A 12,804-nucleotide genomic window follows, 5' to 3' on the forward strand; every position below is an offset into this window, starting at 1 on the left:
GTCCATCAAATAAATAAATAAAAATTTTTTAATAAAATTTAAAAAACACATAGCAAGCCCTTTGAAGTGTGAATTGTGATTATGAAGTTAAGATTGCTTTAAGCAAGGATTAATAGAATATGCACGTGTGCAAGATGGGTGGGGATTGGGAAGGAAGGATGTCTGGTGGAGAGGCCCTGTCTGGGCCTGTCCTGGGAACATAGGGCACTGAGAGTCAAATAAAAAATGCATGATGTCCAACCTCTCAGTGATATGCAGAGGCTCAAATAGTGGCATCTGCAAAGACCGAAGACGGGGCTCAAGATGGGCATCTAGAGTGGGGTAAGCTGGAACTGTAGGTAAGAGTTGGGGGGGGGCTGTTGCTCACTTCTGTGGGCTACCTGATTTGTGGTGTGTGGGTGAGGTAGACTAGTTTAAGCGGCTGGGACAAGTTCGACAAAAGGATGAACACAAAGCAGGAAACTGCAGGAGAGCTCGTGTTACAGTATTCCAGAAGGCGGCAGTTCAGTCATTTTAGTTCCTGCGCTTTATAATGAAAGATGTGTCCAGGCAAGAGGGAGTCATGATCTCCCAAACAGTATTGCCAAGTCTGTGAATTACAACATTGATTGAATTTTAAGTCTTCATATTTGTAAGATGGTCAACTTTTCAAAACATGCTCACATCTACTAGCCCATTGGTTACTCCCGACATCCTTTCTGTATAGGCGAGGACAGTGCTGCCTAAAGAGGCTACATTTACTGACCTTGCCCAGCTACTGGAGATGGAGCTAAGTGACAGCCTGGCCCTTAGGCCCCCAGAACCTGCCCCGCCGGGCCACACGGCCAAATGTATCACCTTCAGCCACTGCAGACCACTGGTAGGTGCTTGTGGGCCCTATCTAGAATAACATTTACAATCCAAACTTGAGATAGGTACCTTTTCTAATCCTGCAGAACCCCGGAGAAAGAAATTCCATTCAGCATCAGTTAAGTTTTCTTGCTGACGCATGATCTCAACACAGAGCATAAAGCTATAGATGAGCTTATGTTGTTCAAAAAGTCCTCTCGAAACATTGACATAAGCGGTTAGAAGAGTTTGTTCCAGCAGTATTTCCAAGCGCTGCTGCAGATCATCTGTCCTTAGAGAAGTTTCAATTGTTGTGTTGAACAACTGTGGGAAAGAGAGCACTATCAATGTCTCTGATTTAATTCAATTTCTGTGGAGGAAAAAAAAAATCCCTGCTCCTCACTCCTTCGCTTCTAGGCCCTGTATTCAGTGGGTAAATAGCAGCACAGGAGAGGACTACTGTACTATGAAAATGACAGAATTCATCCCCAGATTGATAAGTGATAATTATTTTCTGCATTCCCTTTCCTCTCCCCTTTTTCAGAAATGAACCACTGCTGAACTCTTGACAATATTCAGAAAGTATCATCCTGCTGTGAGGCGGAACACAGGAAAATAGAGGTGAGCCGGCACCACCGGTTTTTTCATATCCTTAACTCAGATTTGATTATCATTTTGGGGTGAGAGACGTAAGAGCAAGGTAAGGTCATATGCTTTTCTTGGCTCTCCCCCAAGATCATTGTTAGGTTGTGGGACCAATGTGCTAGAATTTTCTCCACAATTTAAGGGAAAGCCCTTGTTAATTCTCCCCAAAGTTTGGTTGACAAAGGGAAATGGAGGTGTTTTTTAACACACTTAGAAGAAAAGAGGATTGCGCTTTCTTTAACAACCTGACAAGAAGCAGAGGAGTTCAAAATCTCGTGAAGATGTGATGCTTAGTGCCAAAATTAGACATGGCGAACCTTGACACCACTGGTAGCTGAGAGAAACCTTGTGGTGAACAGAGTGCACTACTGGGGATACTCGGTAAGTTCTGCTGTATGAGGGGTGATGCAAACTCACTGTCTCTCCTGGAAATCTTCAGGTAAATTGACACTGTTTGCTGAAGCTTTGTGACACTGCATTTGCTCTTGGGAGAGATGGACTGCGGCCACAAAGGGGAGGTGAAAGTATCCTACTCACGAGAAATCTGATGAGATTCAACAGTGAATATGAGATGAAGGAGAGAGACCGTGCAAAAAACAAAAGTCTCACTGTAATATGGGGGGAGTGGGAAGGGACCAAGGATAGGAGAGCAGGGCATGTACGATTTGTCTAAAAAAGTTGGGGAGGTGTGGTGAGGGGTTGGGATAGCCTATTGTATAGAAAGTTCTGGGGGATAAAAGATATAGAAACCAATTTGCTTACGGTCAGTGCTGTCAGAGACTTGAGATACAGCACAGAAAAATCTAACAGTGGAAAGGAAGTTGGATTACTATAGAGATGGTATAAACAAATAGCACAGAACTGTGACTCTTAAAAGGAAAAAAGGCAGGCAGGCAAGAAGGAAAACCAATAAGCTAGTTAGCAGAGGAAGCCAAAAGAAAATCTTTCTTTTCTTCCTCTGCAGTTTTCTGTGCATACTGGGCACCTGAGTGCTGAGAACACATGGCAGATGGAGGCACTCTTGAACAGGAATGTCTGAACTCCTAGGGGGTTTTACTTGATAACTAGACTCATGAACTGTCTGAGGCAAAAGTAACTCAATGGGGTTTAAAGGGAAGCCAAAGAAATAAAGTTCACTGACAAAAAAACACACTTACCTGTTTAAAATATTTTAATGAATACTGGTACATAGGATCTATTTCTGAGAGGCTCGCAATAACAAAGTACATGACAGAGCCTTGAGTGGCTACTGGGCGGTACTTCTCACGAGCAACATTGATCATCATCTCAGTGGACTCGGCTTCCTTTAGTCTGACTTTAATGGCACCAGAAGTGATCTGAATAAAGATATGAAAACAAGTTCTTAAGGATTCCTTTTAAAAAGAAAATGGTAGGAGTTTTGGAGTATATCCAGTTAGGTCTAGGAAAGAAATCAGGATACAGTGAATTAACGATTATCATAATGAGGAGGTCCCCAGATAGAATGACTGAATCTCAGGACTCCATGACCTTCTTCTGACTGAGTGACACTTCTTTCCTTCCAGAACATAGAACAGGCAGACAGGAACAGGCGACACAAGAAGCCCTGACAAGCAAGAGCAGCACTTCCCTGAGACTTGACTCTGAGTGACGTCTGGAAGGGAAGCACTAACACAGCACTCCCAGTTGTTCCCATGAGCAGTGCTCACATAATGCAGGGTTCGTATAACCGAAGAGGAAGGTATGAAGCGAGGGTGCAAGGAAATGGTATCACATTCTATTCTGGAGTAACAAGGAAGACTAAGATTCTCTTTCTTTCCCTAGTGCTCCCGGGTGTAGACAAAGGGCAACCTGTAGATAGCAGGTGTTGCTTGTGAAGGGTTGTTGTGAAGGGTTATGAAGCTAAGTTGTTGGAGATAGTTGCAAGGTCTTTGCTGTTCTTTTGGTTTTCTGGTTTTGGTTAGTGGTTCTAGGGAGCCTTTGACGAATGGGCTTTCTAAGGTTCCCTTCTCTGGCTCCCTTGTCTCTCTGTATTGCTGCCTGTCTGTCCTCTCCCCAACCCCCATTTCTTTCAGCTGTGGATATTTCTGGGTTGGGAATATTTCTAGAGAGTCAAAGGTTCCAGAGCAGGGGCCATGAAAAATCACTGTGGGAACTGCTGTTCAGTATGGGCTCTATTGAAAGGAGAGCTCAAAGGAGGTCTGAACAAGCTTTTTGTCTACACCCTACTGCCCAGTAGAAACATAATGTGAGCCACATATATAGTTCTATCTTTTCTAAGTTTATTGAAAGTAAACAAGTGAGGTTAATTTTAATAATTTTATTCAGCCCAATAGAATCCAATATATGTTTTTTATATTAGGATATAATCCATTTAAAATTAGTGAGATTTTTAGCTTTTTTTTTGGATTAAGTCTTTGAAATCTGGTGTGTATTTTACACTAACAACATATCTTAATTCAGACTAGCCACATTTCAGGTGCTCAATAGCCCCATGTGGCTAGTGGCTAAGTTCTAGACTGTCAATCCTTGTCCTCCAAGAGGGGGAAGGGGGGGACTCAAGAGAATTTTCCAGGAAATCAAAGGCTCAAACTCTCTGTATTGATCACATAGAAGCCTAAGGGGACAAAAAAGGGTAGAGTTGAGTGGAAGACCTCAGTCTCAATACTGGACACAACTAAAGCATTTACATATGAGTAGGAAAAAGGAAGTTGATATGGGAGTAGTTGGACCAAGGAGACCCACCTGCAAACAATTCTTTATTCTTTGGAGGACCCCCAAGTCCCTGATAATGAAGAATCCAGGGCTAAAGAGAAAAGTAAAGTGGACGACTTTCTTCTTTTTGCCAGAGAACATTAGACTATCTATCTCAGTTGAGCTTAGTAACTACTTATAGATATTATGCCCAAGAGACTTGAGACCTCAGCAATGATTAGGGAATATGACATATATTTTAAAATGAGGGCACCTGTCAGGCTTAGAGGAGCATGTGGTTCTTGATTTCAGGGCTGTGGGTTCAAGCCCCACTTTGGGGGTAGAGATAATTTTAAAAAATAATAATAAAATGAGGGCTCTGGGAGTTTAAGGGAGTACAAAGTATAGGCAGGAAGTGGCAGGAAATACAGGCCAGGAATAATCAGTCCTATCTCCACCTGATAGAAAGGATATCTTTTTTTTTTTTTTAAGATTTATTTATTTATTTATTTGATAGAGAGAAATCACAAGAGAGGCAGGCAGAGAGAGAGGAAGGGAAGCAGGCCCTCCGCTGAGCAGAGAGCCTGATGCGGGACTCGATCCCAGGACCCTGAGATCATGACCTGAGCCGAAGGCAGCGGCTTAATCCACTGAGCCACCCAGGCGCCCCTAGAAAGGATATCTTTAAGGCAACTACCTGCAGACACCGAAACCCACTTACAGAGAAAGAAGGCAGTCAGAACACATGTTATCTATCTTATGCCCTACTGACACCATGATACAATTATAGTAAAGGGATTTTTAAAAACAGTGCAAACCCACAAAGATAGGAAGAATGGAAGAGGAAATATCAATAAAATTTTGAGAACTGGAAAGCAGAGAGTAGAGTGGTAATGACTTAGCAGGTCCAGGAAAATAGATTCCAAAGCTGAAAAAGGGGGAAAAAGCAAAGGAGAAAGCCAAAAGTGACCCAATGTGTAAAGTAGCATCCCCTTCAAAGGCTTAAGAATTACTGGCATCCCACCAGAAGTGGGAAGGGCCTAAAATAAGAACTGGTTGATAGACTCCCAAGTCATCTCCCCACCAGTCAGGGGATGTCCTTTCCCCACCCTGACTGAAAAATTTAAGTTTCATCCCTGGGGAAATTAAAAGAGAGGATTTTTTGGTGGAAGGAAGACAGGGACAGTTGAGGACCAGGTACCATAATGAAAACAGAGAGATTAGGTAAATGTATGCACAATGGATGCTGACACCCTAACTCTTCTCCTGTCCTCAGCCCCCTAAAATACTTGCACCCAGATCTTCATACTTCCAGGCAAGGTAAAAACTGGATGTTTAACTGTAATCAGGATATGAGTACAGTGGCAGGCTAGGGGATGGAAAGGGGGTGTGTGTGTGTGTGTGTGTGTGTGTGTGTGTGTGTGTGTATGTCTGTATGTAAGTGGTAGAAGTATAGACAACAGTGAATGTATAAAAGAAAAACTCAGAAAGTAGCAATATGAGTCTCTGATTTAGAGAAAAGATGTCAAACCCCAAATAATCAAAACAAAAAAGATGAACATAGTTGTTTTTATGGAGGAAGTCATTAGTGGTAGTGGTGGTGGTGGTAGGCAGAGAGAAGGCAGGGAATGCTATCGCAAACCTTATACAAATATTTCATTCTTTTTTTTAAAAGATTTTATTTATTTGACAGATAGAGATCACAAGTAGGCAGAGAGGCAGGCAGAGAGAGAAGAAGGGAAGCAAGCTCCCTGCTGAGCAGAGAGTCCGATATGAGGCTTGATCCCAAGACTCTGGGATCATGAGCTGAGCCAAAGGCAGAGGCTTTAACCCACTGAGCCCCCCAGGCGCCCCAAATATTTCATTCCTTAAGCAATTTGCATGTAAAACTTTGTTTATTTATTTGGTGAGCATGAGCAGGAGGAGCAGAGGGAGAGAGAGAGAATCTGAAGCAGACTCAGCACTAAGTGTGGAGCCCAGTGTGGGGCTCAAATCCCACGACCGAGATCATGACCTGAGATGAAACCAAGAGTCGGACGCTTAACTGACTGTGCCACCCAGGTGTCCCATATGTAAAGTTTTGATAAAGAATAATAATAATAAATGGGTTAACCATCAACTTCCAGAAGCTAAAAACCAAGGAAGAATGAATGGAAAGAGGATAAAGAGACTGACAAACAAGTGGAGAGAGAAAAGAAATGGGAGACCCAGAATTACTTATTATTATTTAAATACTGAGATCTCAAGAACTGTAGGCTATAAAGAAGTATCATTTTCGATGTCAATGAAAGATAAAGAACATAACCTTCTGTACTCCATGTCAAAGAGACTTTCTGTTTCTCATGAATGGATGAGAATCATTTTCTAGGCTGTATTCCCAATATACTTTTAAAGTTATGGTTTGAATGAGAAACAATTTAGTACAAGACTATGTGTTTAACTTTACTGTACTATCATGACATTTTTACTGAGCACCAGTTATGTACAGGGCACCATGGTTAGCCCTTGGAGGAGGTATCTCAAGCTGAGCTAGTCACAGACTCCACACCGAATTGAACAGGCTAACATGAGATTTAAGACATGGGATTGGATAATGGTGACATAAGGTAAACAATGTCAAGGGTTGTGAGAGGGTCAGATAAGTTGCTACAGGTGTTCCAAGGAGGAGATTAATTTCGGCTGGGCATACCGGGGAGGCTTCCTGAAGGAGGTGATATTAACGTGACTGTAACAGCTTTTCCTTTCAACTTGTATCCTGTCCCAGTTCTTTACATTACATGCTTGATTTTAAAAATGCAGACAAGAGATGCCTGGGTGGCTCAGTCAGTTAAGATGCTGCCTTCAGCTCAGGTCATGATCCCAGAGTCCTGGGATCAAGTCCCACATCGGGCTCCTTCCTCAATAGGGAGCCTACTTCTCTCTCCACCTTGCCTGCCACTCTGCCTGCTTGTGTGCACGCTCTCTTTCTCTCTCTGACAAATAAATAAATAAATAAAATCTAAAAAAAAAAAAAAAAAAGAAATGCAGACAAGAGGAACAGTTGTCTACAATTTACCTCCTCTTCCACTGGGGGGTGAAGTGCCCTGCCAGCTGAGCTCACTCTCAAGCTACCCAGGCAGCCCAGGTGTGGCCGCCATTCTTGCTGTAAGACTTTATAGGACCCTCAAAAGAGACATTTGTAGGGCGCTTGGGTGGCCCAGTGGGTTAAACCACTGCCTTCGGCTCAGGTCATGGTCTCAGGGTCCTGAGATCGAGTCCCGCATTGGGCTCTCTGCTCAGCAGGGAGCCTGCTTCCCTCTCTCTCTCTCTCTGCCTGCTTCTCTGTTTACTTGTGATCTCTGTCAAATAACTAAATAAAATCTTAAAAAAAAAAAGATTTAAAAAAAAAGAGACATTTGTAACTTCTGAAGCAACACACTTTCTATAAATACTAAAAATATTTTACTTGCCTTTGAATCCTGGAGTGTGTCAATAAGTTCTTCATTGTCCAGAATATTTCCTTCAGATGTAAAGAGCATTCTCAGGATTTTCTCCTCGATAGTTTTCAGCTGGTTTTTGTCAGCGTTGATCCTCACAATGAGCTTGATTCTTTGTTCTTCCAACTCGGGTTTTTCGAGTCGTACCACATCACTGGAACCAAAGTTTGAATACTTAAATTATGGCTTTATCAGTGCCCTGAAGTTGCTTCTATTTTTCTTTGCTACTCAGCTGAGTACTAATGCCACTAGCCAAGTCCTAGTACATAAGGCCCCTCTTTTGCTGGGTTTGCACGGTGGCTCTTCACTGAATGACATGTTAGTTCTGATTCTTTATCTTGTATTTAAAAACTGACACCCTACCACAGTCCCCATGGCTTCTGCTCATCTTCTCTTCGGAAAACCTGCTCAGTGCTTGATATTCTGAATCATTCAATTTCTGTTTCTAATGCTTGCTTGTGCCAGGCTGAAGAGGGTGCCTGGAACATTCTTTTTATGGGAAATCCATGAAGCGAGTCTTACCTGAGTCTAATAAAGGGGCCTTACCAGTTCCACCCCTGTCTAAACATGTGAACTTAGATCTCCCTTCACGTGTGCTTTCCCAATTTGCTCCCAGCCCTATGTTTGCAGGAACTAATCTTTATTAAGCATCACTCTGTGCCAGGCACCCTGCTCAGAGCTTTATGCGGACTTTCTTGAATTCTCTGAATGCTCCTGTGAGGTGGGCACTGCAGCTGAGGGAACAGACCCTAGTGGGTCACCTCCTGAGCTCACGTGGCTCTGAGACGCAGAGCTGGGCAGGCACCTGGCTTTGCTGACTCCAGGGCATGTGCTTTACCCACTAGGAAGAATGGCCTCGTCGTTCATTTGTTATGTACAAACCGAGTTCAGAAACTTTAAAAGTTATTATATGAACACCATAAGAAATCATCATCTCAAGTCCTTTGTTTGAATAATTTTTCTATAAGAAAGGAGTATAAGCTAGAACCCAGAGATTCTGTACTCTAAACTGGAGGCTCAACGTTCTTGCTTCCCGGGCACTTGTCCGTGTCCACACAGTTTAACGTGCTCACATATGACACAACTAAGCAGAACTCTTCACGGGAGTGCACTGGTATGAAATGGTTCAGCCATGTCCTTAGAACATGTCTGTAAAATGTGCTGAAATACCCTTTGTCGAAAGAAGTTAGCTTAGCAAAAGTTAAGCAAGTTAGCAGCTGCAAGAATAGACTCCTAAAATAAACAAGGAAAACCAGACTTAAACTCAGTGATAATAGGAATAAATCAGGATGATCTTGACCCAGTTCTGACTTGACTCTTATTTGAACTTGACAACTTATTTTGAACATGGGTCTAATCTTTTCCTTTAACATTAATGTATGTATATACACACACACTCATATACACACATATACATATCTACTCACACATGAGTTTTTAACCATGTAATTATTACTTCAATAAATCCTTAAAATTTATTTTATTTCATAAATCTCTTGGCTAATTCTGATAATTACTATCGACAATTCATAATCTCATTTTTGGGAAGTAGAGATTTAATCACAGAGTATGCTAAAGGAGAGTATTTAATTTTTTGAGGTGGGCAAATGTAGGTCAATTAAGTATACCAAGAAAACACCTGTAGACAAGTAAAACAGGAAAGCTATATTTGGGAGTTTTTCTCACAGGTATAGAGGAAAGCATCTCAAGGAACCACAGGACGACAGACTTCATTCACTTGCCCAAGATTGGAAACCCCAGTGAAGGGGAAGAGGCAGGGCCGGGCTGAAGGCCCAGCCCAAATCATGGTTGAGAATTAAGGGTATATCCTGGATCTCCTTGAGAAGACTGTGAGCAAGTCTGGCAGCTGCAAAAGTAACAAGAGCTGAAGAACCTGGTCATTTATTTACTATCATCTTTATGACTGAGGACTCATGAGTGGTGCTTTCACACATTAAAATGTTTTCTTTGCGCAACAACGTGGATGGAACTAGGGGGTATTATGCTGAGCGAAATAAGTCAATCAGAGAAAGACAATTATCATATGATCTCTATGATATGAGGAATTTGCGAGGTTAGTGGAGGTTGCGGAGGGTAGGGAAGGAAAAAATGAAACAAGATGGGATCAGGAGGGAGACAAACTGTAAGAGACTCTTAATCTCACAAAACAAACTGAGGGTTGCTGGGGGGAGGGAGGTAGGGAGAGGGTGGTGGGGTTATGGACATTGGGGAGGGTATGTGCTATGGTGAGTGCTGTGAAGTGTGTAAACCTGGTGATTCACAGACCTGTACCCCTGGGGATAAGAATACATTATATGTTAATAAAAATAATTTAAAAAATGTTTTGTCACAATTTCTAAACAAAATATTAGGAAACTTTGCTTGCTCCTCCCTCTCCCTTTTTCTTTTTACCTTAGCAGTTGATCCTCTAGACCTGATTTGGTTACGGTGAAATTGATAATGGTAACTTTAATGCACACCTGAAAGAAAACCATAGATTTATATAAAAATGCTTAAGTTCAGATGGGTAAAATAAGAAGTGCTTTCTTTAGTAAAACAGGGCCCATTATTACCCAGCTGGATGTCCCTCAGGTCTAGTTGTGAACAAACCCACACCCCCATACCCCCACCACCCACACTGTGTCTTACAGTATCCTAATATGATTTTCCGTGCAGTACAAGTGACACCCCTGTCCCTCACAGGCCATAGTTATAGAGTCCTACATGGTGCTTTAAGGAAAGGTGAGCCAGCAGAGGGTTAGAAAGATTGGGTTCCGATTCCAGGTACACCCTTTAGTGCATGCTGGACAAGGCACTCATTCCTGCTGAGCTTCAGTTCCTGAGATTTAAAAATTGGGATGGTGGGGCGCCTGGGTGGCTCAGTGGATTAAGCTGCTGCCTTTGGCTCAGGTCATGATCTCAGGGTCCTGGGATCGAGCCCCGTGTCGGGATCTCTGCTCTGCAGGGAGCCTGCTTCCTTCTCTCTCTCTGCCTACCTCTCTGCCTACTCGTGATCTCTCTCTCTCTGTCAAATAAATAAAATAAAATCTTTAAAAATTGGGATGGTAATCGTTATAACCACAGGGTATTTGTGAAGATCAAATGAGGTACTAATATCACTCAGAGTGACATGTACATAGTTTGTCCTTGTTGAAAAGAAGTGATGATTAACAATAGGGCTTTATATATATATTGTGTCACTGTAATGTTTTTATGAAAAATAGTTGCTATAGTATTCTGACATTACTTAAGTTAACAGCAAAAAAAAAAAAAAAAAGAGTGAACGTCCCATATTTTACACGTTATTCTTATTTAATCTACACAACGAATCCCTGAAGTCGGCTTTATCTCCACTTTTTGGTTAATTGACTTGAGGATCCAGGACAAGGAATAAGTGAGCCGTAGTCACGGAGCTGGTGCTGGGTAAGGTGTGCGATGCTCCCTCTCAAAATATGCGTAAGTGAGATGGTTGTAAGTCGTCGGTGCATTGGTCACTCTTCTAAACTTCACATGCATCTTGGGACGTGAGCTCTGGCAGTGGCTATGAAAATTATACCCCTCAAGGCTGACCTGGGCTTTAGCGGCATTTCCCTCCTCTTATTCCAGAAGCATGCCCGCTTCATCTAACCTGAGCACATTGAGTGAAGACAGGCAGCTGTCAGAAAATCAGCAACTCAACGGAAAATGACACCATTTGGAATGGTATATGCAAGGATTTTATTTTGGGGGGGATGGGAGGAGAGATGAAGGAGTAAGTTCTCATTTGGGAAGTTCCTTCCCTCAGTGTGTGGGCCCTGTTGGAGAAGGGGAGACCCGCCATGCTGAGAAGACCTGTGGAGCGTGCAGCCGTGCCTGGAGCTGTGGCAGCACCGAGGGACTGGCGGGGACGAGAGACCCCCTGGGACCCCGTGCAGGAAGGGAGAAAGGAGACCCAGCGGCCTTCATTTCCATTGTAATTGCCTTGGGCTCTGCAGCACGAGAGTAGTTCTTCCGATCCTATCATAGCTCAGGGACTCAGGGACGTGTGCGGAAGTAGGGTCCACAGAGATCCCCTCAAGGTCTAAGGGCATGCGGGAGCACAAGATGCCCCCTCCTCCAGAACGCTTAGTACAGGCACACTGAATGTGTGAGTCATGATTCTCCAGTGGTGCCAGTCACTAGCGTTTTCAAGCCAGCAACTTCTTTATTTGGGGCTGTAGGCCACGGGCATTTGCAAATGTTCATACTGGCACATCTGCCTCTCCCCCACAGACTTTCTGAGAAGCCCTATTTCCTTTACGGGCCACAGCAAGAGGGGCACAAATGGCCTTGAGCTGCAGGAGGGAGAAGGAGAAGGGAGAGCTGCTCTGTGTCGTGCAAACAGCTGTGGGCTGGGAGGGAGATGGAGAGAGCGCTGAAGAGGTGCCCAGGGTAGCTGACAAGGCAGTGCCTAGGGACCAGGTTGGGAGGGACTCAAGTCAAGCTGAATGGCAAGCACAAGGGCAACTGGAATCGATATCAGGATGCAGCAGAGAAGCAAGAGTGGAGGACAGTGGAAGGAACGGGGGTGGCAGAGCAGAGGGGCAAGAGGGATGGGGGAGAGCGCCCACCAAACGTCAGAGACCCACACACGTTAATAGTCCACTTGGGCTGGGAAGTCCAGACCAGCAGCTCATACCTCGGGCAGGTAGTGTGGATTTGGCAATTTGGTTGTCATGTAGAACCTAAAGTTTTTGTCATAGTCAATATCTGAGTCTCCAAGGTGAATGAGCAGCCGTCCACCACTTATGAACGTCTGCTTCAGGAGAATGGGCTCTAGAGCTGGATCCAAGGTTTCTTTAAGCTGGAAAGTTAAAATAGAATACAAAAAAAAAGTCATTAAAATTGATGGCACTAATTTCTCTAGATTTCTTAGGTCTCCAATTTTACTTTGAGCAATTTTCCAGGGATCTCATAGGTATTTCTCTCCCTGTGCACTCAGGTCCTCTCACGGTGTACATTTTCCAGTGGTTATCTTATTGGTAGTCTAAGAAAATAAGATCATATGAAGGCCATACAGATGTTTAGAGGAATTGTACATATCGTTCATGCACATGAGAAAGAATCTGAGAAAGGAGCATCTCCACAGGTGGCCCTTCAACAGCACCCACACAAATAATCTCTTTACTCTCCTGGCTGTTCTAAGACAAGGGATGACAATCTG

The 12,804-nt window shown here is 43.3% G+C and overlaps 1 protein-coding gene across 1 annotated transcript in view; it reads right to left on the minus strand.

The window, feature by feature from the left end:
• Positions 1-12,804, minus strand: part of DNAH6 (dynein axonemal heavy chain 6) — a 227,139-nt gene that overhangs the window by 72,085 nt on the left and 142,250 nt on the right. Inside the window, exons 56-60 of the mRNA XM_045978683.1 lie at positions 12,280-12,444; positions 10,035-10,102; positions 7,596-7,776; positions 2,631-2,810; positions 919-1,152 (exon numbers count right to left, since the gene is read on the minus strand). Coding sequence (XP_045834639.1) covers positions 919-1,152; positions 2,631-2,810; positions 7,596-7,776; positions 10,035-10,102; positions 12,280-12,444 — 828 coding nt within the window. The remainder of the gene's footprint in view (positions 1-918; positions 1,153-2,630; positions 2,811-7,595; positions 7,777-10,034; positions 10,103-12,279; positions 12,445-12,804) is intronic.

Source organism: Meles meles, chromosome 15 (genome assembly GCF_922984935.1).
Source record: "Meles meles chromosome 15, mMelMel3.1 paternal haplotype, whole genome shotgun sequence".
In the NCBI taxonomy this organism is placed as follows: Eukaryota; Metazoa; Chordata; class Mammalia; order Carnivora; family Mustelidae; genus Meles; species Meles meles.